This window comes from Neomonachus schauinslandi, chromosome X (genome assembly GCF_002201575.2).
Source record: "Neomonachus schauinslandi chromosome X, ASM220157v2, whole genome shotgun sequence".
Lineage (NCBI taxonomy): Eukaryota > Metazoa > Chordata > Mammalia > Carnivora > Phocidae > Neomonachus > Neomonachus schauinslandi.
The window spans coordinates 39,507,470-39,531,104 of NC_058419.1; the positions used below are offsets into that span (position 1 = coordinate 39,507,470).

Below are 23,635 nucleotides of genomic sequence, written 5' to 3' on the forward strand. Positions count from 1 at the left end.
GGTCTAGAAGGATCCTCGACTTTCCCAACCTGTCACGGTTCCCAATCTCAGGGGGCCCTGGCAGTGCCAAGCAGAAGAGATTTCTGTACTTTAGCTTCCAGAAGGGTAGCACGCATCCCTCCCCACCCCTCCCCCGTGGCCTCACTCCCCCTTTCCCAGTTTGAGAAACCACCCTAGTTGTGCAGGTGGGTCTAGCCATCTCCGCTGGCTCGGCTGGGGTCCTGGGGAGCCTGCTTGGGGTGGGCGGGGGGAGAAGCTTGAGCAGAGGGTGGCTGCAAGGCGGCCTGCCTCTCCGGCGAGCATGCCTCTGAGGAACCGTGGCCAAAGCGGCCGTCACTGGGCCGCGGGGCTGACACCCCCCTGGCTCCAGCCTAGTGTTCAAGGCTCCCCTGCTCCTCCTGCCACCCGCCTCACCCCTGCCTCGGTGACTCCGTCACTCCCCTCCCTTTACTCCTGGCCACGCGACTGAAGTTGAGTTTTTGCAGAACCGCTAAACTCCTTTTTATCCCCTTTATTCTCTGTGTCTCTGGGGTCTTCCCATGGGCCGTCCAGGTGAGAAAACTGTATGCAAGCTCACAGGCTCACACCCCCACCGGCTTGCTGCTCAAGGAATTCTCGGACTGTATACTAGAGCCTGGCAAGGCCAGGGGTCCCCGGACTCACGCTGGGGGGTTGGCCCCCGTTGAATTTCCTTCCCTTGTTGTGGAATCCCCTTCCCAGCCCCCATTAGCATCCTGGGGCTTGCAGCTACTGGATGCTTTTCAATTCATGGAAAGCCAAGTCAGCCATTCATTGAGGTCCTCGGGGGCCCACATACCTCTGTCGTCACTGATTTAATCCTTTGGTTTTTTAATTTCCTTGCTTTGTACCTGAACATTCCACTTTGGCAGCAGCTCAGGAGGTTAATCCCATTGACCAACTTAAAGCTTGGTGAAAGAAATCCCAGAATACCTGGGAGACCAAATGGGCCTTGGGGATTTCTACAGGACTTGGCACTAGGGGGTCTTTCAACCTTAATGCCAAGGAACTGGCTGACTTAACTGCTTGCAAGAGGGATTAAAAGGGCAGCCCTGTATCCATGGCTCCCTGGGAGGCTGAAACAATGTCCGGCTTTAACCTCTACTTCACCAGATTGGCTCAGGAAACAGCCATTGTGGTGCAGTTCAGACGGGACGTACCAGGGAGCTAGGGTCCAGTTGCCGCCCTGGCTTCCCAGAGCTCCATTCACAGGCGAAGATGTGAACCACATTCATAAAAGGGGGAAGAAGTTCTAATCGGAAGGGGTTTGCACACCCTGCCAGCCACCCTGCCATGCTGAAAGTAATAGCCACTGGCGTGCGTGGGGCTCGGGGTGGCAAGCGCTAAGGCTTCAGCCAGCTGAGAAGCCTGCCAGTCAGCAGCCTGCACAGGGCCATTGTTAAGGGACCATTTCCAACACCCAGCCAGCCAGCCAGCCAGAAGCCATGGGAACGGGCAGTGGCCCAGATCTGGACACAGCCTCCCTTGACGGCTGTCCCGTGATCTCTCCTGTGCTAATTCAGGACATCCTGGAAAGAAAGGTGTAAGAGGCGAGACAGGTCCCCCTTCATCAGCTGGAAAGAGAGGCCTGCCGGGGCTGAAAGGTCTTCCAGGATCTCCAGGGCTGGTTGGCTTCTTGGGGAGCTCAGGCTTGCCAGGGAACACTGGGTTGCCAGGCCTGCCGGGTCCGAAGGGTAAGTAAAGTGGGTGGGACTGTTTGTGGTAAGAGGGTCGGGCAGAGCCGTGCTAAGGGAAGGCTCCCACCTAAGGTGAGTCACCCTCGCCGCTGGGCTGGGTAACGCCGTCAGGAAGGCCCAGGACAGTGACCACCACGCTGGGTATACTCATTTGCTCCACCCCTTCCATGGGGCCCGATGGCTCGCCCTTTCTGCTAGACCACCAGAGGTTGGAGGGGAGGCGTCTCCATCTTATACAGGGGCAAATGACGGGCCCAAGGTCACACAGCCGATTAGCAACAGCACCTGGCTAGGGCTCATCTCCCTGCCTCCCGGCCCTAGGCCTTTTTTTTTTTTTTTTTCCGTGCCACCCATGAGTTCTGTTAATGCTTAACAGCTGGGGCTTTGGAGTTAGAGAAACCTGGGTTGGAATCCCTTCTTTGCAACTGCCAAGCTGTGTGATTTGGGGTAACTTATTTAACCTCTCTGAGCGTCCCATTTCCTTGTATGTCAGGCAGGGATAATAGTAGAAGTTCTTGTTTCCCAACAGGTGAGAAGGGGTCCGTTGGGCTGGCCGGTTTCCCGGGGATGCCTGGTCTCCCTGGTATTCCTGGCGCAAGTGGATTAAAGGGCATTTCTGGGTCAGCCGGAAGAGTGGGACCATCTGGACGGGCCGGTAGTGCGGGTGAAAAAGGTGAGCTCGGGAACTGAATTCTGAACTCGCTAGCCCCGCTCCCCAAGGTACATTTTGTCCGTCGACCCTGAAGCTGGTGTGGCTTGCACCCATCCTATGTTAGATAATAAGATTTGGGGCTTCTGAACCCAAAACCTTGGCTTTTAAACCAAAAGACCTAATCACTTGCGAGTTTTTGCTGTGTGTTAGAGGCCTCATGGAATGTTCCCAGACGCTCAGTGGAGAGGGGTTTGGAGTGGGCTTCAAAGTTGCTGGCCGGCTTTGGGCCCGTCCAAGGAGAGGGCATGCACATAGGTGGGGAGTTGGAGGGCCAGGGCCGGGGAAGGGCCCGGAAAGGAGGCCTGGGGGTGGTGCGGGAGGAGCTGAGATGAAAGGTCAGCCCGTGCCTGACCCCGTGTCTAAGCTTCCTCTCACGAGGGTCTCACGATCTACTCCCCCCTCCGCCCTTGCAGGAGAAAGAGGCGACCCAGGGCCAGCTGGAATACCCAGCCCAAGACCTCCCACACTGAACATCCGGTTCAAAGGAGACAAAGGCTCGAGAGGCTCATCTGGATCCGCCGGATTTCCTGGGCCCAGAGGTGCCAGGGGCAGGCAACGGGCAGGAGAAACGCTCATCCTCAACTTCCCTCCTGAGAAAAGGCCCCGCAGCACAAGACGCCCCCCACCAAAGTGGCAGTGTGGGTGGCGGCAGGCGGTCCAAGGAGGCTGCCTTCTCTGGGCCTGAGGGGTGTCCAGACTTCGAGGCTGCCACTTTCCATTGCCACTCTGGAACTGAAGTTTTGAACCACAGGCTGTGGTACCCCTGTTGGTCCCCCCAGAGAAGCCTGGCAGATGCTGGGACATGGGCACTGACAGTGTTGAGCCGGGGTGGCGCTCACTGGTGCCCCCTAAGGCTGAAGGCACCTCCCCCACCCACACCTTCACCCCCCCCACCCCCCCCAGCTGGCCATCCCCAAGTCCCCAAGGCTACAGTTTGTTTGCCTGTGATCCCGGGGTCCTGCACCTTTGGGGAGCAGGTTTGCTCTTGCCCAGGGTCTTTTTTCTAAGCCCTTTGCTTCTTTCCCAGGTGACAAAGGAGAGGTTGGCCCCCCGGGGCCACCAGGATTGCCTGGAGCCCCCGGCTTCCCCAGTACCATCAAGGGACTCATTGGGAGAGCAGGCCTCCCTGGCTCCGCAGGACGACGGGGCTTACCTGGCCTGAAGGGGTCCCCTGGAATCACGGGTTTCCCAGGAATACCAGGGGAAAGCGTAAGTGCACCCAGCTCTTGGTCTCTGCACCAGGGAAGGACCTCCGTAGCAGCGGGACAGGCCCCTGCGCCCCATCTTTCTGGCCCCAGCCCACTTCCCGGCCCCTTCCCCTAGCTCACCCCAGATGAAGCCCTCTCCCTGAGTCTGACAGGCCTTCCCCACCCCTTTCCTGAAGGTTCCTTCCTCTGGGCCTTTGTTCATGCTTTCTCCCCCACAGGGCAGAGCCTCCTCCTCGGCAACTAACTGGCTAATGCCCACCCGTGCTTTGGGCCCCGGCCCCGGGCACCCACTCCCCCAGGAGTCTCAGAGCTCCCACCCTGCAGGCATGCTGCACTTCTCACTGCTTATATGAACCCCAGTTGGTTCTGTGTGGGCCCGAGTTCCTCAACGAGATTGTCAGGCCATGAGAACAAGTCCTTACATGTTCTTCTAGAAGTCCACACCCCACCGCCGCCCCTGCCCTTGAGCTAGGCACATCGTAAGACTTTGGTACAGGCCTCTTGACGTTGTGATTTCAGAAAGGTCATTGTTGACAAGTGGCAAATAACCAAATCAGCTTGTCTGGGTTCTTCAAAGGCAGGGCAATAGAATAAGCATAGGCACGAGACGGAGCTGGGTTCGGATCTCTGCTCCCCCGCTCATCAGCTCTGTGATTCTGTGCTTATCGCTTACCTTGCCTGAGCCTCGCGTTTCTCATCTGCACAAAACGGGAATGATCCTCAAACCTCCTTCGGGACAGCAGTGAGGATTAAACGAGCTAATCCGCGTAAAGCGCTTAGCTTGGTATCTGGCAAATGGTGGGCTCTCGGTAAGTAGTAGCCGTCATAGTAGCAGTATTGAAGGGACCGAATGAACTGGATCCCAGAACGCCTGTGCTCCCTGCAGGCAAAGTCCGTGTCCCTCTAAAAGCATCAGTCCATCTGATGGAGAGTGGAGAGAACACACACAAACACACACACACACATCCCAGAAGCAGCTGCAAAAGAAAGTATTCTTAGCTGGATGGTCCTGACTCCTCCTGCCCTAGGAGGGATGGAGTCAAAGTGGGAAAGCATTCTGGGAGGGGTCCCAGCGTGAGCAAAGGCTCAGAATGAGCAGATATCCCAAATGTGCGGAAAAAGCCAGGCAAATGTAGGGGGGATCCAGGGTAGGGGGGGTCAGCGAACTCAGAGACCCGGCCCAGAACTCAGACTCCCACGCAAGGCACTAGGTAGTGTAAGTCTTTACTGCGGGTGGCTCCACAACTCAAAACCACACCAACTCCCCGGGGGGAGTCACTGGACTGACAGCAGCTGACACGCCCACATCCCGGACTCAGACAGTGTGCTGGACATGAGTCAGTCAAGGCAGTTTTTCCTGTGAAAATGGTAACATTAGCCCAAACGCAGACTCCAGGACCTGCGCACATCCAGCCTGCTACGTGGTTCCTTGCAGGGACCCGAAGCTTGCAGGACTTGCAGCTGAGGGCTATCGCCCTGCCCAGTGAAGCAATCCTTTTCTTTGTGCATTGTGGTTCCAGAGCTTTGGCATGGGTGGCACCAGCCGACTCTCTGCAGAGCACACCACCAAGAATCCGGCTGGATGGTCACGTCCTGTATTTTCAGAGAGACTTGCTACAGTAGTCACACCTTGATTTCCCAAGATTCTCATTTTGATAGCCATTGGGAAGTTATGAATGACGAGACCAGGATTAATCTGCAGATAGAGTCCTTCCCCTAAAAACCCTATGTATTTCCACCCTTGGCTCATCACCTTCCCTTCCGCAGGATGCCCCCTCCACCCACCCACCCCTGCCACAGTGTACGCAGTAGACCTCTCTCAGGCAATGGTTTGTTGGGGGGGGGGGGGGAGGTGAGAGCATGGGAGGCCCTGAGCTCCGGGCAGAAACAATGATTTCCATATTTTTCGAAGGGTTCACAGGGTCTCAATGGAACTCCCGGACTCCCAGGAACATCTGGTCTCCCAGGTTCAAAAGGTGAGGAGCATAATCCCCTCCAGTTCCATCCATGTCGATGCAAATGGTGGGTATTCATCCTTTCTGATGGCTGCGTAATATTCCATTGTATATATGCTAAGTGAAATAAGTCAAGCACAGAAAGACAATTATCATATGGTTTCACTCATATGTGGAACATAAGGAATAGCACAGAGGACCACAGGGGAAGGGAGGGAAATCTGAGGGGGGAGAAATCAGAGAGGGAGACAAACCATGAGAGACTCCGGGAAACAAACTTACGGAAGGGAGGGGTGTGGGGGGATGAGGTAGCAGAGTGATGGGTATTAAGGAGGGTACCTGCTGTAATGAGCACTGGGTGTTATACGCAACTAATGAATCATTGAACACTACATCAAAAACTAATGAGGTACTGTATGCTGGCTAACTGAACATAATAATAACTTTTTAAAAAAAGGTGAGGAGCATTTTCTCTTTTAATGGGTGTTTCCAGAGCAAGGTGGATTTCTAGCAGGCTCAGGTCAGGGTTCTTGGGGAAGGAAACTCAGTGTTCAAGAGGAAGTAAATTGATTTACCTTTCCCCTTTGGCCAAGACCCCTTTGCAAAGGGCTTTGCTCCTCAAAGACGTGTGACCAAACAGTGGTTTGACTCACTTGCCTTCCAAACTCAGCAGCAGAAGAGGGCCTCGGCTCAAGACAGTCTTTTTCCCTGCTGAGCCCAGCCCACGGGGCAGGAAAATTTCCCATACTTGCCATCATCATTGTTCCATTCTGGTGATGTTTTAGCACCCCTCCTCCCATCTTCTCTGCCCATACTGAACCTAGCGATGTCTTCCCAATGGAGATATGCTTCACGTAGCAGCATTTCTTGCCAGTAGCCTGTTAGCATCCCAGCCTTTTTTTGGTGATTGGTCACTTTTTACCCAATGCGTACTTTTGTCAAAGATCTCCTCGGGCTACATTGAATCTGAAAAGGTTTTGCCATCAAAAGATCTCTTTGCTGTAAAATGAGCTCTAGCTTCTCCTGACCACTTGGACAATATCTTCATATCCCCAGGAGATCAAGGTCAGACATTTGGAATTTCCGGTAGCCCAGGACCCAAGGGACAACCTGGGGAGTCTGGTTTTAAAGGTAAGTCTACTGTCCTTTTATCTCACGTGTCTCACAGGCTCCTCAAAACTGAGGATCAGGATGAATTGGGGAGGTCAACCCCGAGTTCTGTAACTTCTATCCAGTGCAAAGAAATTCCTACCCTGACACATATCCACTCATAGGCAGCCCACGGTTTCCCCAAGCAAACCAGTCTACTTTTCCTTCGAGACTCATGAGTTAAGTCGAATAAGACCTTTGGGATAATGGCGTCCACTTCCTCGGTTTATAATTATCTAAACTGGTTCTCGAACATTTCCACCCATTGTTCCTCCTTATGGGGGCACACAGAACACGTTTACTTACCGTAGCGGGGCAGCACCTTGCAAATGCAAAGATAGGTCTTCTATTACCATCCTTTTCAGAGTTTTTTCATTGGACCAGGCTCTCTTGACAGTTCAAGTAGGTTTCCTTTCCTGCTCCCCCTCCCCTGGGAAAAACATGGTACCCGAAACGGGGCCCGACCACTCAGCATTTTTCTTGATGTTGTAGGCGAGAAAGGAACAGATGGATTCGCTGGTGATGTGGGTTTCCCAGGAAGCAAAGGTGAAGATGGGAATGTTGGTATTTCTGGAGATGTTGGCCTTCCTGGCTCCCCAGGTACCGTGCCACCCAAAGACTGTATTCTGAAAAAGTGAGGGTCAGCTTCAAGCCATGGCCCATTCTGAGCTCCTGCCTTGCTTTCACTTTCAGGACTCCCCGGGATTGCAGGCATGAGAGGAAATCCAGGGTTTCCGGGTTCTCCAGGCCATCCAGGGGCAACTGGGCCCCTGGGGCCCTCTGGCCTAATGGGAACCAAAGGTATGTCTATTTGAGAGGAGGCCGTGGGGAAAGAGGTTCTTCCCTCAGAAAAAGGACAGCAACTCCTTTATATTAGAAGACACCCTCTGGGGGCAAGCCATTTCCTGGGGAGTTACTGACTGGCCATGTGACAGATAACGGGAAGAGGAGAACAGGGAATCCATGGAGAGAAGAGTTAGCGAGCAAGGCTGTTGTCCTGGCACACGTAGCCCTCCCTTGACTTCAGGGTTGGATAGCGAGTCTCTGGGAGCTGGCAACGCTGCGTTCTTGAAGAGACCTAATCATCTACCACCCTGCTCTTAAAGTTGTATGGGTCTCTAATGAGAGTCAGGAAAAGCTAGGGTGGAGGTTAGGGAGTGGTCTGCTCTCCCTTAGGGCATTAAGTAATGCCTCCAGAAAGACCATGACCTTTAAAATGAGGACTTTGGAAGGCCCTGGGGGTTCAGGACCTTTGGCTAACCCTTCATGATTCAGAAGTTGCCAGAGCCATTACTGATACTCTGTCTCCTCAGGTTTCCCTGGACTTCCTGGTTTACATGGACTGAATGGGCTTCCAGGAACCAAGGGAACCCATGGAACTCTGGGTAAGGAAGACCCTCAAGGGCAAGGAGGAGAGCATTGGCTCTTCCAGAAGGCTGGCAGGGGGCTGGCCATGAGTTCTCAACTGTGGGGTATCCCATATCCTTCAGCTCAGAGATCTCCTCGCCAGGCGCCCGATCTGAGGTGCCTTGATTTGTGGAGGAAGGAGGAAGGGGGAAGGAGTTTGTCCTTCTACTCAGAATGAGCTCTCCTTCCGGTTACTTCAGTACTCAGCTTGTGGTGCATGTCACGCAGGCCCCCAGCCCATGAGCTAGGCATGAGGGCCTCGCCCACACTGAGTTCTGTCCCTCCTCTGTCTGCATCTCCTCCTAGGACCTAGTATAACCGGCGTGCCTGGGCCAGCTGGCCTGCCTGGTCCCAAAGGGGAAAGAGGTTCTCCAGGAACTGGCCTCGGTGCCCCAGGGAAGCCAGGCATGAAAGGACAAAAAGGTGGCCGAGGTAAGTGAGCCCAAGTCAGGCCTTATAGAAGCTGAGTAAGGCCCAGCCAGGGAGCCAAGGTTGGGGCTCCTCAGGGCCACATGGCTCACAGGGTTGAGCTGTGCATGTCTTCACATCTCTGGGGATCTCAGAACCCAGTGGAACTGACTGCTGGGGGGGCGGGGCATGCTTTCCCGGAAGGCGTGTCAAGGAGCAGTCCGGCGAGCTCCCTCTAGCCTCCATATTCCCTCCTGCTCTCCCTTATTAACCCCAGGGTCTCTCTTGCGCCCTTGGCCAGGGCCTGACTTTAAAGGTCCTGAGGTCCAGGGCTTGTCCACTTAGCAAGAGATTTGCTGGAAGTTCCTCAGCATCCAGGGTGGCTGGCGCTCTACTCCCAGGGCTCTAAGACAGCGTGGCTGCCGGAAGGAGCCCAAGACCAAGAAGATAAATGTCTCCCTAGGAGAGACACTCACAGGCACTCAGTTAGGATCTGTGGGGGTTACTAGAAAGCAGGTTTTGCCCTAATCTTGGCCCCTGACTCATGATATCATCTGAAGTCTCCTGAGCTTTCCTTTCCCCACCTCTCAAATGGCGAGAATGAATTCTGAGTCTCTCCCTCTCCTTGCGAATGTTCTGAAGACCCAGATACATGGCACTCGATGTAAGACAGCAAACAAATTTAGTGTAGCATCACACCTAGGAGTATGGGCTCTGAAGTCAGACCACTGGATTCAAATTCCAGCTCTACCCCTCACTGGCTGTATGACCCTGAACAAGGAAGTGACTTGCCCCTCAATCCCCCATGGACCCTTCATTTTCCTTTTCTGTAAAATGGGCATAATAAGAGAGTTGAGCACACAGGTTTGGTGAGGAACCAATGAGGAGCGAGGTAATAGGTATAAAAGCACTTAGCACAGCACCTGGCACATAGTAGGTGCTCAAGAAACATTGTCCGTTATATCATGATGTGTTCCCTGGGGAAATTCTACTTGCAAAATGTTCTGCTCCTCCGTTATGGTTCTGAAGCTTGAGGTCCCCACGCATCTAATTTATGTGCACGTTTGTATAATGCATGTCTGTTTTCCAGGAACTGATTTCTACGTTAATTCATTTTCTGCTGAATTTTATATTGGTGCATCTGCTCTCTCTGTGTTCACTTTTTCCTTTGGTCAGGACCAACCCGTTCTTTTCTGAAAGCCAGCAGCTTCTTCCGAGTGGGGGCTCCCACAGGGTCTGAGCCCATAGGGAGAGAGTGTGGCTACTTTCACAGGAGGTAGAAAAGAGGGGACCCGGAGAGAAGAGAAACCCAGATGGTTTCCCATCTTGATTATGGATGCCTGGTCATTAAATTATCCATTTCCTTTCGCTCTCTGAGGTAATAACAAAATCACAATGACAAATGTAGTAAACAACACATGTGAAGATGGATACATCTCAGGAACACGATGTTGATTTAAAAAAAAAAACCAAAAACAAAACCCAAGTTGCAGAGAAAGACGTTGGGTATGATTCCACCGATCAAAGTTTATAAATAAATGAAAACAAGCAATATATCGTTTAGGGACACGGATATGCATGGTCAAACTGTGCGAATGATGAACACAAAATTCAGGAGTGGTAGCCCCTTGAGAGGGAGGGAAGGTGGTAGGGATCTGTGAAGGGCATGCAAAGAAATTCAAAGGTAATGCCATCTTTTTCTTAAACTGGATGTTCATTGTTATCTGGGTGAGTTTTTACTTGCGATTTATAAATATTCTTCTGCTCTTCTCAATATTTAATTAAAACATTGTTTTAAAAGTACACAGCAAATATCTTCCCCCCCATAGGAACCTAACTCTGTTACGATCATAGAAATCAGTGTAAAATGAAGATTTACCCCGAAGCAAACTTCCTAAAGCAGTCCCTGTCCCTATAATACCTTTCTCTAAATAACTATGAATCACACCATTCATTTTCGCATTTGCACTAGATATTTAGAGGCTACATTTGTGTACCTAGGCTTTTCTTAAGTCTCAGACACTGAAATGAGTTGGAAAAACATGCCATCGGGCATTTTCACGTGCTCCTTTAAAGTGTCTCATTCTTAAAGAAATACATGAGCTTTTTTTTTTTAACTACTCGAGATCAGTAGGACCTTTATTTCAGTTTTAATGCTAGATTGGTACAATTCTAAACTCAAAAAACAGGTAAAAAGAGAAGGCAGCTCCAAAAACTACTATGGGAGCTTTTTATAATCTGTGTGCTGCCCACAGCACCATCTGGTGTCTTGTTTATTGTTTTTTGCTTCATTTCACCATATATATATTTTATATTTATATATAAAAATATATGTATGTGTATATATAAAGCTATATTTTCAGGAAAAAACACAATATGTCTTTCTTTTCAGAAGTTTACCTTTGTGACAAAGAAAAATACTTGAAAGGTTCATCAAGACATAACTGACCATACTTAAAAGTAACAACATGTGGCTTAACAACTTGTTTTTCTTGTTTTCTTTTGTTTCGTTTCCGGACTTATAATAATTGGAGCCTTTTCTTGAAATTTGCTTTTTTATTCTTTATGTTTCCTCTGCATTCAGTTCACTAATGAGCTGTAAAAACCACCGGAATTCACCAATCCGCCATCTTTCTTTACGCATTTTTATGGATTTACCATTTCTTTAACAGAATACGAGAAGTCCCACATTAATATTTCTGGCTTTCTTCATCAGAAAAATAAAAATTCAACCTTGTATTTTTGGATTTTATTGTTACAAACAAAAAATCATCTCGACCACCAGAATAGTTTTCAACCAGTGGGAATCTATTTCTTGTCATTGGAATGTATTCTAGAATATGCCAAAATAATAAATACATTTCTTTCATACTACAAGTATAAGATGGACTTTGACATTTTACATATGGCTTTGATGTGGTTTCCCATCAGGATTCCATGTATGTCTTCATATGCATATTCAATAAATCTTCTGTAATCAGTTGAAATTTTCTGGTTTTGAACGTTATAGTAGAAATCATTCCACAAACAGAAAACAAGTAAAAAATATCGGAGTAGACAAGTATTCAGTATCTACTCTAATAAATAGCTTTTTTCTTTGACCAAAAGCGGGGGCCGGGATGTGGTATAGAGAAATTTGTTCTATAGGCAATTAAGCAAGCAGCCAGCTGATATCACGGATTGCCTGTCAAAGCCTTTCCCAGTTTGCCTAGAAGACCCAGAAACTAGCCCTAGAAGACACCGGGAGCCGTAGTGCCCTTGGGACCTGCATTCAGACCCAGCCCGCAGCTCTTCTGGCTGGAGCCCATGCCCCACCTCGGCCCTCATACCTTCTCTGGGCAGCCCCAGACATAACTGGCTAATTCAGTGAAAATGTGCCCACAGGGCCAGAAGGTTTAAAAACACTTTAAAGAAACTTCAGTTCCAGGTGCTGTAGTCATGCCTTCTTTTCTTCCCCATTTGAGGGAAATCTGTCTGAAATATTTCCATTTCCAGCGACACTGGGAGCTAGAACTTTCCAAAGCTCCGTCCTGAGGAGGAACTGCGGCACCTGCGGGGGAGGGTGGGTGGAGGGGGGTGCGCGGGGAGGGGGTGGTGAACAGGGAGTCTCTGTGACCTCCTGTGGGCTGTGCTCCTCCTCAGTGGGCTGCAAAGGGAGACCAACTGACCGACGGGAGAAGAGCCCTCTGAGGGCGTTCGCCGGTCTGGCCCCTACCTAACCGCTTCCATTTTCTCCGGGAGAGCCCGGCCACACCAAGCCCATAGCGGCCCCTTTTTATTTCTTCTTTGCAGGTTTCCCAGGTCTCCAGGGCCCTGCTGGTCTGCCCGGTGCCCCAGGCCTCTCTTTGCCCTCAGTCATAGTGGGACAGCCTGGCGACCCTGGGCGACCAGGCCTAGATGGAGAGCGAGGTAAAGACAGGAAGCCCCCCCAAGAGGTTTGACCTTCACCTTTTGTCCGGATTTGGGAGAGGTCCTAATACAGTCCGGCCCCATTCCTACTGCTGGACAGGCATGGGCCTGCTTGGCCTCACATCCCTCCCCCAGCAGGGACACAGGGGACTGGAACGGGCTGCATTTGCTCAGAGGGTTCGGGAAGGTCCAGGCCCTGGGACCCCGCACACAGCAAGGGAACATTCTCTGCCCTGGGAAACAGGCTCTGGCTTCCTAGCAGGCTGAGGCCTTCAGCGGTGGCCACTTCCTGCTCACCTGCCCTCATTCCTCTTCTGATCTTATCCTTAGGCCGCCCAGGCTCCCCGGGGCCCCCGGGGCCCCCTGGGCCGTCCTCCGATCAAGGTGACCCTGGAGACCCTGGCTTCCCTGGAGTTCCTGGCCCTCAAGGGCCCAAGGGAGACCAAGGAATTCCAGGTTTCTCCGGCCTCCCTGGAGAGCTGGGACTGAAAGGTATGGCTGCTCGGCGGGCTGTTGGGCCCTTTCCCACTCCACAGTTAGAGATGGCCCCTTCCTGCAGCCCCGTGAAGAGAGGCCCGCTGATCATGCTCTTCCCGCCCTCAAATCTGCCTCGTCTTCACCCCGCCGCCCCTCACCCGCACCACCGTGCCAGGCCCTGACTTGCTCTCCTTTGGACTTTGCCAGGCGTGAGAGGTGAGCCTGGCTTCATGGGGATTCCAGGCAAGGTCGGGCCACCCGGAGACCCAGGACTTCCCGGGATGAAGGGGAAGGCAGGGCCCAGAGGTGAGTTGAGAGCACGCGCCCGGCTGATGCTGAGCTCGAGGGACGGGTCTGGGGGTCATGTGCCCACAGGAGTTACTGCTCACCACGCCAGGACAGCCTGGGTGTCTGAGGCAGCAGCAGGAAGTTCCTCCAGGGACGGTATGTCCCCACCCTGGGGACATCTCTGCCTCCGGCAGCTCCCAGGACTGAAGGCCACTGCCACCATGGGGCCGGCTACTGATCTCCCCTCTGCACGCCTTCTGCCTTGGTGGGCACGTTCGGTTTGGTTTGCACTCATTGCCACTTACCCACGGGCTCAATTCTGGAAATGAAGAAGGACCCTTTCCATCCTTTACCGCCAGCCCCTCACGCACCCCGAACCTGTTAGCAAGCCCCGCGGGCTGCCTCCTCTTGATGCGCCTCGCATCTGCTCACCTCTCAGCACCTCCCTTGCTGCCACCCAGGTCCAGAGCACCGCTGGTTCTCACAGGAATCACGGCAGCCACCTGCTAACTGGCTTCCCAGCTTCCTCCCCTGTTGGGCAGCTCCCCCAACAATCATTTCTCCACAAAGCAGTCAGAGAGACCTTTTAAGCCATAAGTCATCCACTGGCTTCCCATAGCAGAGCAATAAACTGTGGCTCCCAAAGTCCCAGGGGACGCCTCCCAATTCATCCTCATCATCAGCCCTTCCTCTTTTCTGTTCTCTTTCTTTGCCACACCCACCTCTTTCATTTAGCCAACCTGGTTGACCCCAGGGCCTTTGCACAGGAGAGTTCTACTTCCTAGAGTCCTCTTGCCCTCCCCTCCACCCCCGCTCCTTCTAATTCTTTAATGGTCTCAGCTTAAATGTCACTGCTCATAAGAGGCCACTTATCACTCTTTCTCAAGCCGGTTCTCCACCCCAGCGCCCCCTCGGCTCACTGTCACCGTCCCTATCACTGTCACTGCACTGTTCATTTCCTTTGTAGCGCTTCTTACAACTTGCAGGAAGACAAACGGTATTTGTCAGGTTATGCATCTTCCATCTCTATCAACGGACCGTAGTCTCCACAACGGTCGGTCTTATTCACTGCTCCATCCCTCAGTCTACCAGGGTGTGGCACGTAGTAGGCACTTGAGAAATATTTGGTCAATGAGTTAGTAAGCAAATTGGCTCATGTGGCTATGAGTAAACCGGCAGGCCAGGCTCAGGGTTCCAGGCCGAGGTGCCCGCTGAACCTCCGAGGTTGGACGCCTCCCCTTGGCCTCCTTGGCGCTGTGTTCTGACCAGTGAGGGAGTGAACCAGCGACCCCAGCCCCGAACGAAAGCCCAGCCCACCTCATTTGCCACAGTCGTGTCCTGACTTGTCTACCACGTCCCAGGCCCTATGTCGGGCCCTGAGGAAATGCAATGTAACCCATTCCCTGCCTTCAAGAAGCCACCAATTCCCTGGGGAGGTAGGTGGGTAAAGAGGACATCATGTAAAGCATGGTGACAGTCATCCTGGAGGGATCCACTGGGGACTGTGGGGGCAGACAGCAGAGGCAGAAAGCGGGCAATTGCCGGGTAGAACGGCGGGCTTCTGGGGCCCCATGCCAGTCATCTCCTTTGCCCCCACCTGATATTTCCATCTCCCCCACTTACCCCCAGGCTTTTCTGGACCCCGAGGTGCTCCTGGACAAACACCAATTGCAGAAGCTGTCCAGGTTCCTCCTGGACCCATGGGTCTACCGGGCATCGATGGCATCCCTGGCCTCACGGGAGACCCTGGGGTTCAAGGCCCTGTAGGCCTCCAAGGTAAGGAGAGCACCAGCAATAGGGGACTTCTCGGGGGAGGGGAGCTAAGACGGCCTTGGCTGAGAGGCTGAAGCAACTGGCTGGGATCTCTAGCTCCGAGGGGGCACCTTCATGGGGCATTTCCTCCTTTCCTTCACAAAAGCCCCTGAGCTGCTTTTTTTTTTTTTTTTAAGATTTTATTTATTTATTTTAGAGAGAGAGAAAGTGAGAGAGCATGAGAGGGGGGAGGGTCAGAGGGAGAAGCAGTCTCCCTGCTGAGCAGGGAGCCCGATGTGGGACTCGATCCTGGGTCTCCGGGATCATGACCTGAGCTGAAGGCAGACGCTTAACCAACAGAGCCACCCAGGCACCCAGCCCCGGAGCTTCTTGCCGGGAAGGAGGGCCAGCAAGGTCAGCAGATGTACTTGGCTTTAGAGAATGTGTGGGCAGAGCATAGCGACTACTCTGGGCAGCACGTCCCTCTCTAACGTGCCGCCGAGGGAAGGAGGGAGGGCGGTGGGGGATCAAGAGCCAGGGACAAAGCCCGGGGCTGGGGGGCCCGGGAAACCCAGCTTCTAATCCCAGCTGATGCACCAGCTCGGGTGAGTGAGTAGTCTCTCCGGGCCCAGGTGTCCTCCTCTCTGACGTGGGACTCTGAGTTTCTGTGCATTCTGGGCGTTGCCGGGAGGATGAGAGGAAGGGAGGGAGAAATAGGTGTGAGGAGGGCTCAGAAGGGCTAAGTGCAGAGCAGTGGTCCCCGGACAGAGATGCCCAGACTCGGGACTCCAGCTAAGGACTAGCCCAGGAGGCTCAGCCCTGAGTGCTCTAAAATGATGACCACTGCGCCCTCTCCTGGTAAATCCTGGGCATGACACACGAGTCCTTTTTCTCTGGGGCTTGCTCTCGCGGACCTCCCACAGGCAGTCCGAGCTGCCGGCCTTCTCCCCTTGCAGGCTCCAAAGGTTTCCCTGGCATCCCTGGCAAAAATGGTCTCAACGGACTCCCCGGCCCGCCTGGGGCTCTCGGTGACCCTGGTCTCCCCGGACTGCAAGGCCCTCCAGGATTTGAAGGTCTGGTGATGTCAGCCCCAGGGGGCAGAGGGTTTCCGTGAGGATAGGAAGCTTTGGAGTGAGCCTAAATCTCAAATCTGAGAAACAGGAAACCGGGCAGTAAAGCTTGACACTACTAGGAGCCTGGAAAACCAGACTGCGTTCCATTCGTTCTCACCCCACCTCTGAGCCTAGGAAGGATGAGAGCCCCGCCTTCTGGAAGGCAAAGGACTCCTTCCAAATCCTTCTCTGGGTTCTCTCCCAGCTCTCGGGAGAGCTATGACTGTCCTCTAGCCTGGGCCCTGGCCCTGCACCTCCCCTCTTCTACCCTGGGATTCTGACATGGATGGGAAGGGGGCGGTTCAAGGCATAAGAAAGTCTGAGATGAGGAATGGCTGCTACTTACCTCCCATTTGATAGTGGAGATAGCAAATCAGTTGTCCTGCGTAGAGAACAGCTCTGAGGCTCAGTGGAAAAGGGGTACGATTAACTAGCCACGTCTGCCATGGGCAGGAGAGCGGGTATGATTTTTGCCCCGCTAGTCCCAATTCTGCTTCTGCTGCCTCTGATTCAGCAGGGTCTCAGTTATGTCCTGGGCGAGCCTGCAAGGTCCCCTCGTAGAGGACCTGAGGCCAGGTGGCAGTGGGAGGGGAGCTGGGTAGCATGCTTTTTCAAATAGGGACTCCGCTGCTGGATACACCTGAGTTGGCATTCCAGCTCCACGGCCTACGGGACTTGTGAGCCTGTTCCCTTATCTACCAAATGGGGTGATCACGTTGCCGTGAGGATCCAGTGAGCTCTGCAGTGTGCCGTGCTCAGTGCTTGCCACGAAGTCTGTAGCTGCCCTTATGAGCAGCTCACCCCCCTCTCCGGCTCTCTCCCTCTCAGGTGCTCCAGGGAAGAAGGGTCCCTTCGGGAGGGCTGGAGTGCCTGGGCAGAGCGTGAGAGTGGGGTACACCTTGGTGAAGCACAGCCAGTCGGAACAGGTGCCCCTGTGCCCCGTCGGGATGAGCCAGCTGTGGGTGGGTTACAGCTTGCTGTTCGTGGAGGGGCAGGAGAAAGCCCACAACCAGGACCTGGGTGAGTACTGGCTCTGACACCTGTCCCCACCAATGGGGATCAAGAGCTCCCCTCCTCGGTCCTCCCAGTCCGGGGCAGGCCCACCGTTGGGTAGCGGGGTTCGAATACCAGCTGTTGCATCAGGCGGATCTGGGTTTAAACCCTAGCTCTCCCACTTACAGGCTGGGGACCCTGGACGAATTCTTCGGCCCCTCTGAGCTTCCACTTCCTCCTTAAATGAAAACAAAGCCAATGCTAGTACCTATCTCAGAGGCGTAAGGATTGTAAGGATTACATGAATCACCCAGCGGAAAACGCTTAGGACAGTGTCTGGCATGTTAAGCATCCATTACACATTAGCGATTAGCAGGAGTAATAATAATAATACGACCTGTGGGGCAACAGCAATTACCCAGGAATTAATTGTATTGTCTATAGGTGTGCCGACTCTGAACCACAGACTCGCTCTATTAAATGCCGGTTTGACACCACAGATTAATTAGGGAGTCGTTATGCGGCTTATACAAAGATTCCTTTCATTCTCAAACCTCCCTGGTGCGTTGAAAATAGGATTTGACCAACAGACGCCAGTGGATGTACCATGTGCCAGGCCTGGAAGGAGGGTCGTCCCTGCTCTGGGACAAGCGATTGGATGCCAACCCGGCCCGTCCAGCCCTAGTGGCGCTGGGGACAGTCTCAGCCCCGCCTCTCAGCCACACCTCACCCGCCCCTGCCCACCTGCTCTCCTTCCAGGCTTTGCTGGCTCCTGCCTGCCCCGCTTCAGCACCATGCCCTTCATCTACTGCAACGTCGACGAAGTGTGCCATTACGCCAGGCGCAACGATAAATCCTACTGGCTCTCCACCACTGCCCCCATTCCCATGATGCCCGTCGGCCAGGCCCAGATCCCCCAGTACATCAGCCGCTGTTCCGTGTGCGAGGCGCCCTCGCAGGCCATCGCCGTGCACAGCCAGGACGTCACCATCCCGCAGTGCCCTCTGGGCTGGCGCAGCCTCTGGATCGGGTACTCCTTCCTCATGGTGAGGCCCTACCCTGCCCCCTTCCCCAGTGTAGAGGCAGAGGGCGGCGGGGAAGCGGGGGAAGCCCTGGGAGGGTCCCTCAGTCGGGCTCGCAGGCCCAAGTGACATGAGGTAGGAACCACAGAATTTGAAAAGAAGCAAGAGGCTCGGCCTGACCTTGGCCCAGTCCTGCATGAATGATGGGTAATTCTGAGGGTGAGTGGAAAGGAGCAGTTTGCACCCAGAGGTCCAGGGGTGAGAATATGAATCACTGGCAGAGGCCCTAAGGTCTCCATGCCAGCTTCAGGTATGCCACAAGCAAGGGAGGGAGGTGACACCCGATCCCGGGGGACAGTGAGGGAGAGGCTGTCCCCACTCAAGGCCGGACACACTCTTCATTGCCCAGGCTGGGCATGGGCGCCCCTCCTCTTCTGCCCACCGTCCCAGGCCCCTCCGGCCACCTTTCATGTCCTCCTGAAAGGCTCAGATGAGGGCATGCTGTGTTTCTACATCCTTGGTGGGATCTTTGCTGCTGCTACCTGTTGCCGTGGGAAGGCTGTAGGTCTTGCTAAGAAAGAGCTGAGAACGTCTGCAAGCCCAAAGAAGCATCAAGTCCCTCACACGCCATTCCGTGTGACTATCGGGGAAGGGGAACATTCAGTGAGTGAAAGTTCAGGTTTCGGGCCAGATTCGCTCCCAGGGAACATGAGGGTGGCACCCGCTGAAGTACCCTGCCTTGCCAGAGCCTCCTTGCTAAATCGCCGGGGGTGAGATGCTGAGAAAGTGTCTTTGAAGAATTACCAAAGCCTTAGGCCTCCTCACATTGGTGGTACCTGCCTGGGATGAGGTACTTCCTTGTTTGCTCTGTCTTTGTGGAATTGGGCAGTTTATCCCCAAGTAATACAGAATCGCCTCACCTCTCATTCTGTCCCATCCACCACCCAGACCAGGAAATAAGTTGAAAAGGCCCCTGAGTTTCCACAAGCAATAGTACAAAAGTCGTACAAAATCGCATGTGTCTTGCTCCCGGGAGCACTCTTAAGTCCTTATTCACAATCTCTTTACTCTTACTTTACACAGAATTCTAACGTTCTAGAATATCCATATTTTCCTGAAAACCTGTAAGGGTGGGAATTTGGACTGCCTAATATGGCATCTTGGAGCTATAAGACATGCCTACTAAGAAGGAGAAAAGAGAGAGAAAATGATTCAAAGGTGGCCTAAGAACTCTACAAGTTGTGTCCCTTGGTATGGGGACACAACTGCCCAACACAAGAAGCAACATTCCCAACAATAAGCCTGAGTCCTGCGCAAAGTGCAAAAGACGCAACGTCTGCCATTTAGTAAGGCAGGGAAGTGTGTCGTCTGTTCCAGAAAGTGTTCTGAGGATCAAAATGAGGAAAACTTTGATGCTTCATTTGTCAGGAAAGATCCCTTATAGGGAGACTAACCCTCCCGGAGTTTTGTAAAGCAAGCCATCCCTGAGCGTCCAACTTGGGCATCTGTCCCATTGGCCACTTGCTGACCCGGGGGGGTGGGGGATGAAGCCTCTTCCTCACTCCCTGTGGTCCAGCTAATACCCCAGCTGCTGTGATGGGAGAGGGGGTGGGGAGTGCGGAGACCCGGGACTGCTGTCTGTGGGTACAGTGACTGGCGACTATGGGCTAATGAATGGCACTGACACTGGATGCTGAAGGGGCCCTGACGGGAGGGCCGGGACACTAGGCCACATACGAGGCCCTCTTGTACTCGGCAAGCAACAAACGCTCTCTGTTGCCCTGAAGGGTGTGGTACAGATCGAAAACGTAGGAAGTTCTAAGGAAGGTAACTGCAGAGCCGGCGCTATTCATAGATAGGCTGGGGGAGGGGCCCAGGGTTTAGCCACTTGGTGGGGTACCACGCGTGCTCTTGCTCTTCTTGGGGGTCACCACCAAGGGCTTGGAGTAGACCAGGGCTCGGAGAAGACCCGCATCCTCAAACCTCCTGAGTCTGCCTTCATCCAGCCTTTCTCAGACTTACTTGCCCGCGGGGATCGGCAGGGAGCCCCAGAACACGCCTCGGAACTCGGCGGGACACCGGCAGTGTGGGGGGGGGACGCCGGCCAAGAGGTCCCCGCTGCCCAAGGGCGGTGGGTTAGGAGGGCCCTTGGGGAGCTGGGAGGGGACGCTCCTGGCCCCGAGGACGAGCAGCCCCTGGGCCTGTAATGTGAGCTTTGGGGGTGCTGGCTAGATGCTGGGGCCGAGCCGAGGCGCCCGAGCTCCGGCTGGCCGCACAGCCCACGCGCTGACCCTGTCTTGCAGCACACTGCGGCGGGCGCCGAGGGCGGCGGCCAGTCCCTGGTCTCCCCGGGCTCCTGCCTGGAGGATTTCCGAGCCACTCCTTTCATCGAGTGCAGTGGGGCCCGGGGCACCTGCCACTACTTTGCCAACAAGTACAGTTTCTGGCTGACGACGGTGGAAGAGAGGCAGCAGTTTAGGGAGGAACCGGTATCTGAAACGCTCAAGGCCGGGCGGCTCCACACGCGGGTCAGCCGCTGCCAGGTGTGTATGAAAAGCCTGTAGGGAGGCACCTGCCCCCCCCCCCCGCCCCCTGCCCGCCCCTCCCCCCCACAGCGGGCCCCTCACAGCCTCAAACGAGCTGAAGAAGGAAGGCCCCATGCCCGGGTGCCCCTCTGTCAAGTCTCCCGCGGGCTGGGCTGCTGGGCACTGGTCAGCCCCACCGTCAGGCGCGATGGGTGAGCCCGCCCTCCTGAGCTCGGCTGCCCCATTTCAACCTGGTGCTGCCGTTGGATGCGGAGGTTCGCATGCTTATTCACGGCTGCCTCGGAAAGACCTGCTGGGCGACTGCTTTCTTAGACTCCGAGGTCACCACACAGTCTTTGGCTTAAACCAGAAGCCGGTGTTTCCACATTCAGAAAAGAAACTTGTCACTTGTCCGGCAGCCCGGGGTGCGCTGTCATTCCTTCGAGAGTGAGCAGTGAGCACGGCTGGGCCCCAGAGCGCTTCAGGAGGGGGCTCGTTAACTTCAGATGGTGCCAAACGAATCACTTCCTCCTTGCTGGCTCCCTCCCCAGCCAGAGACTTAGGACTTGGCCTGGTTCAGAGTAGAGCAAGGGAGGCACCGCATGCAGTGGGGGCCCAGAAAGGGAAATGAGAACCACACCCCTTTCTCCCAGGCTGGGGGGCGCAGAGGGGGATGGGCAAGGAGGTGTGAATTTTGCTTTGGACTCCAGGAACAAAACGAGGCAAAACCCTTGTCCCAGTTTCTCAGAGGTCCCTGTTTATTCCAAATGCCATCCAGATGTGTGCGGTGGGGCAAATCGAAGCCGTGGTTTGTTGGGTCTTTTGCGTTCTGAGGCTGTTGTTAGAGACTTGCCATTAAAATGTCCATCCAATTGCTCTTTCACAGGTAGCCTGTTAAACTGTTTTAATATTTTGTTAAACCTCATACAAATCTAGCACACTCCTCTCCTTAGCAGTTGGCAGACCTAAAGCAAGCCTGAGTTGACTATAAAGTGTATTGTATTCTCTGCAGGGGGATGTGTTTTAACCATTTCCTCTGATTATCAGTTTCTCAGAATACTTAGCTATGTTAACATGAGGCAACTCCTTCCAGGTGATTCTCTTTCCTTAAATATTATATAAACCGGGCCAACACAAAGAAAGCATAATCAGTATAATCTGAATTATTGTTACCTTCACCTCCTGAGTAATAAGCATGCTGTCAGCTTTGTACATTGCAAATAAAAGGAATCAAACATCAACATTTGACTCTTTTGACATTCTCTGATGAATACTTTTCTAAAGTCCATTTCGCTGTAATTCGTGAGTCCCCCTCAGAGCCTGTTACTGCAAGTTGAGCTTTACAACAAAACACTGAGGTGGGAAAAATACAGTTAAAGGTCAAAAGGCAGAAGGCAACAAATCCACAACTCAGTTTCAAAATCCGCCTATAACTGCTTTTAGCCCCATCCATGCTAGAGTTCAAGAAACGGGTTTCCATACTTCTGGGGCTTCGGGATCCTTTCTAGATAAATTGAAAGTAGAGAAATGTTGGGGCACCTGGGTGGCGCAGTCAGTTAGGCGTCCGACTCTTGGTTTCGGCTCAGGTCGTGATCTCAGGGTCGTGAGGCCGAGCCCCACGTCGGGCTCCGTGCTCAGCGAGGAGTCTGCTTGAGACTCACCTTCTCCCTCTGCTCCTCCGCAACCCCCCTCACGCGCGCGTGCTCTCTCTCAAAAATAAATAAAATCTTTTTTAAAAACTAGAGAAATGTTGAGGTTGTTAAAATCAAATCCAAGGCATATGTGCATATATTTGTATATGCATAAAACATATCTTCTGGACGGATAAACAAGAAAGAAATGATGCTGGGAGTATTCCGGGAAGGGAACCGACCTGTGGGAGGGAGAGACATTTTCATTGCATACCATTTTGCACCTTTTGATTTCTGAACCACTGGAATATATTACCTACTGGAAAAAAAAAAAAAGAAGAAGAAGAAAAATGGAATTTAAGGAAATAAGTGTTCTAATATTCCTACATATACAAACAAAACAAAACCAACTTTGCTCTGTGCTGGCTTTCACGCTAGTGGTTGCTGGCCTTCCTCAGGCCTTGGTGGAGGAAGGGGGTGAAATGCACCCAAGTTAAGAGGGAAGGAAAGGAACACGGGAAGACGCCACTTAGGCTTGAGGTGCAGCCACACAAGAGAGGGTTTAGTAAAGCCAATTTGATGAAAATGTGCTTTAAGATTTGCTATGTTGCTCATCCCGAAACGGTTTGGAATTGCATTTGCTGCACGGATTAAATGTCACCACGTGAATAATTTTTTCTAATTGTGGCTGTCAACCAAAATGGAGTCGAAGTCAAACACCATTTTTTATTTTCCCCCAAACCAACAATTTTAAGTCAGTGATTGGCAAACTTACAGTCTGCGTGCCAAATCCAGCTCGCCACCTGTTTTTGTAAATAAAACTTTATTGGCTTACAGCCAGGCTCGTTTGTGTGCCCGCTGGTGTTGGCTGCTTTTGCACTTTGACCGCAGAGCTGAGTGGCTGTGACACAGGCCGCATGGCCCGCAAAACCAAAAGTGTTTACTATTTGGCCCTTGGCAGGAAAATTTGCCCACCGCTGATTTAAAGTGATCATGACTTGGGGTGCCCGGGTGGCTCAGTCGGTTAGGCGTCTGCCGTCAGCTCAGGTTATGATCCCGGGGTCCTGGGATCAAGCCCCACATCGGGCTCCCTGCTCCACCGGGAGTCTGCTTCTCCCTCTCCCTCTGCCCCTCCCCCCGACTCCTGTGCTCTCTCTCTCTCAAATAAATAAAATCTATTTAAAAAAGAGTTTTTAAATAAATAAATAAAAATAAAGTGATCATGACTTGATTGAAGGGCAGGGTGACATCTGACAAAAAGATCAGTAAGGATGGTGACAGTGACCCATCGGACAGCAAGGTTCCCTCAGATAGGAATGAGAACAACCAGTGCGCATTTGCTGTAATTTCTCGGGCAGATTTTTGATCTGCA

At 53.1% G+C, this 23,635-nt stretch overlaps 1 protein-coding gene across 1 annotated transcript in view; it reads left to right on the top strand.

Moving 5' to 3' along the window:
• Positions 1 to 20,712, top strand: part of COL4A6 (collagen type IV alpha 6 chain) — a 274,048-nt gene extending 253,336 nt beyond the window's left edge. The window contains exons 29-46 of the mRNA XM_044911855.1: positions 1,542 to 1,712; positions 2,245 to 2,388; positions 2,841 to 2,966; positions 3,455 to 3,636; positions 5,548 to 5,611; positions 6,647 to 6,721; positions 7,232 to 7,339; positions 7,433 to 7,540; positions 8,053 to 8,124; positions 8,453 to 8,578; positions 12,347 to 12,463; positions 12,794 to 12,955; positions 13,148 to 13,246; positions 14,858 to 15,004; positions 15,937 to 16,053; positions 16,921 to 17,112; positions 17,845 to 18,131; positions 20,411 to 20,712. Coding sequence (XP_044767790.1) covers positions 1,542 to 1,712; positions 2,245 to 2,388; positions 2,841 to 2,966; positions 3,455 to 3,636; positions 5,548 to 5,611; positions 6,647 to 6,721; positions 7,232 to 7,339; positions 7,433 to 7,540; positions 8,053 to 8,124; positions 8,453 to 8,578; positions 12,347 to 12,463; positions 12,794 to 12,955; positions 13,148 to 13,246; positions 14,858 to 15,004; positions 15,937 to 16,053; positions 16,921 to 17,112; positions 17,845 to 18,131; positions 20,411 to 20,671 — 2,558 coding nt within the window. The 3' untranslated portion in view covers positions 20,672 to 20,712. The remainder of the gene's footprint in view (positions 1 to 1,541; positions 1,713 to 2,244; positions 2,389 to 2,840; positions 2,967 to 3,454; positions 3,637 to 5,547; positions 5,612 to 6,646; positions 6,722 to 7,231; positions 7,340 to 7,432; positions 7,541 to 8,052; positions 8,125 to 8,452; positions 8,579 to 12,346; positions 12,464 to 12,793; positions 12,956 to 13,147; positions 13,247 to 14,857; positions 15,005 to 15,936; positions 16,054 to 16,920; positions 17,113 to 17,844; positions 18,132 to 20,410) is intronic.
• Positions 20,713 to 23,635: the final 2,923 nt, after the last annotated feature.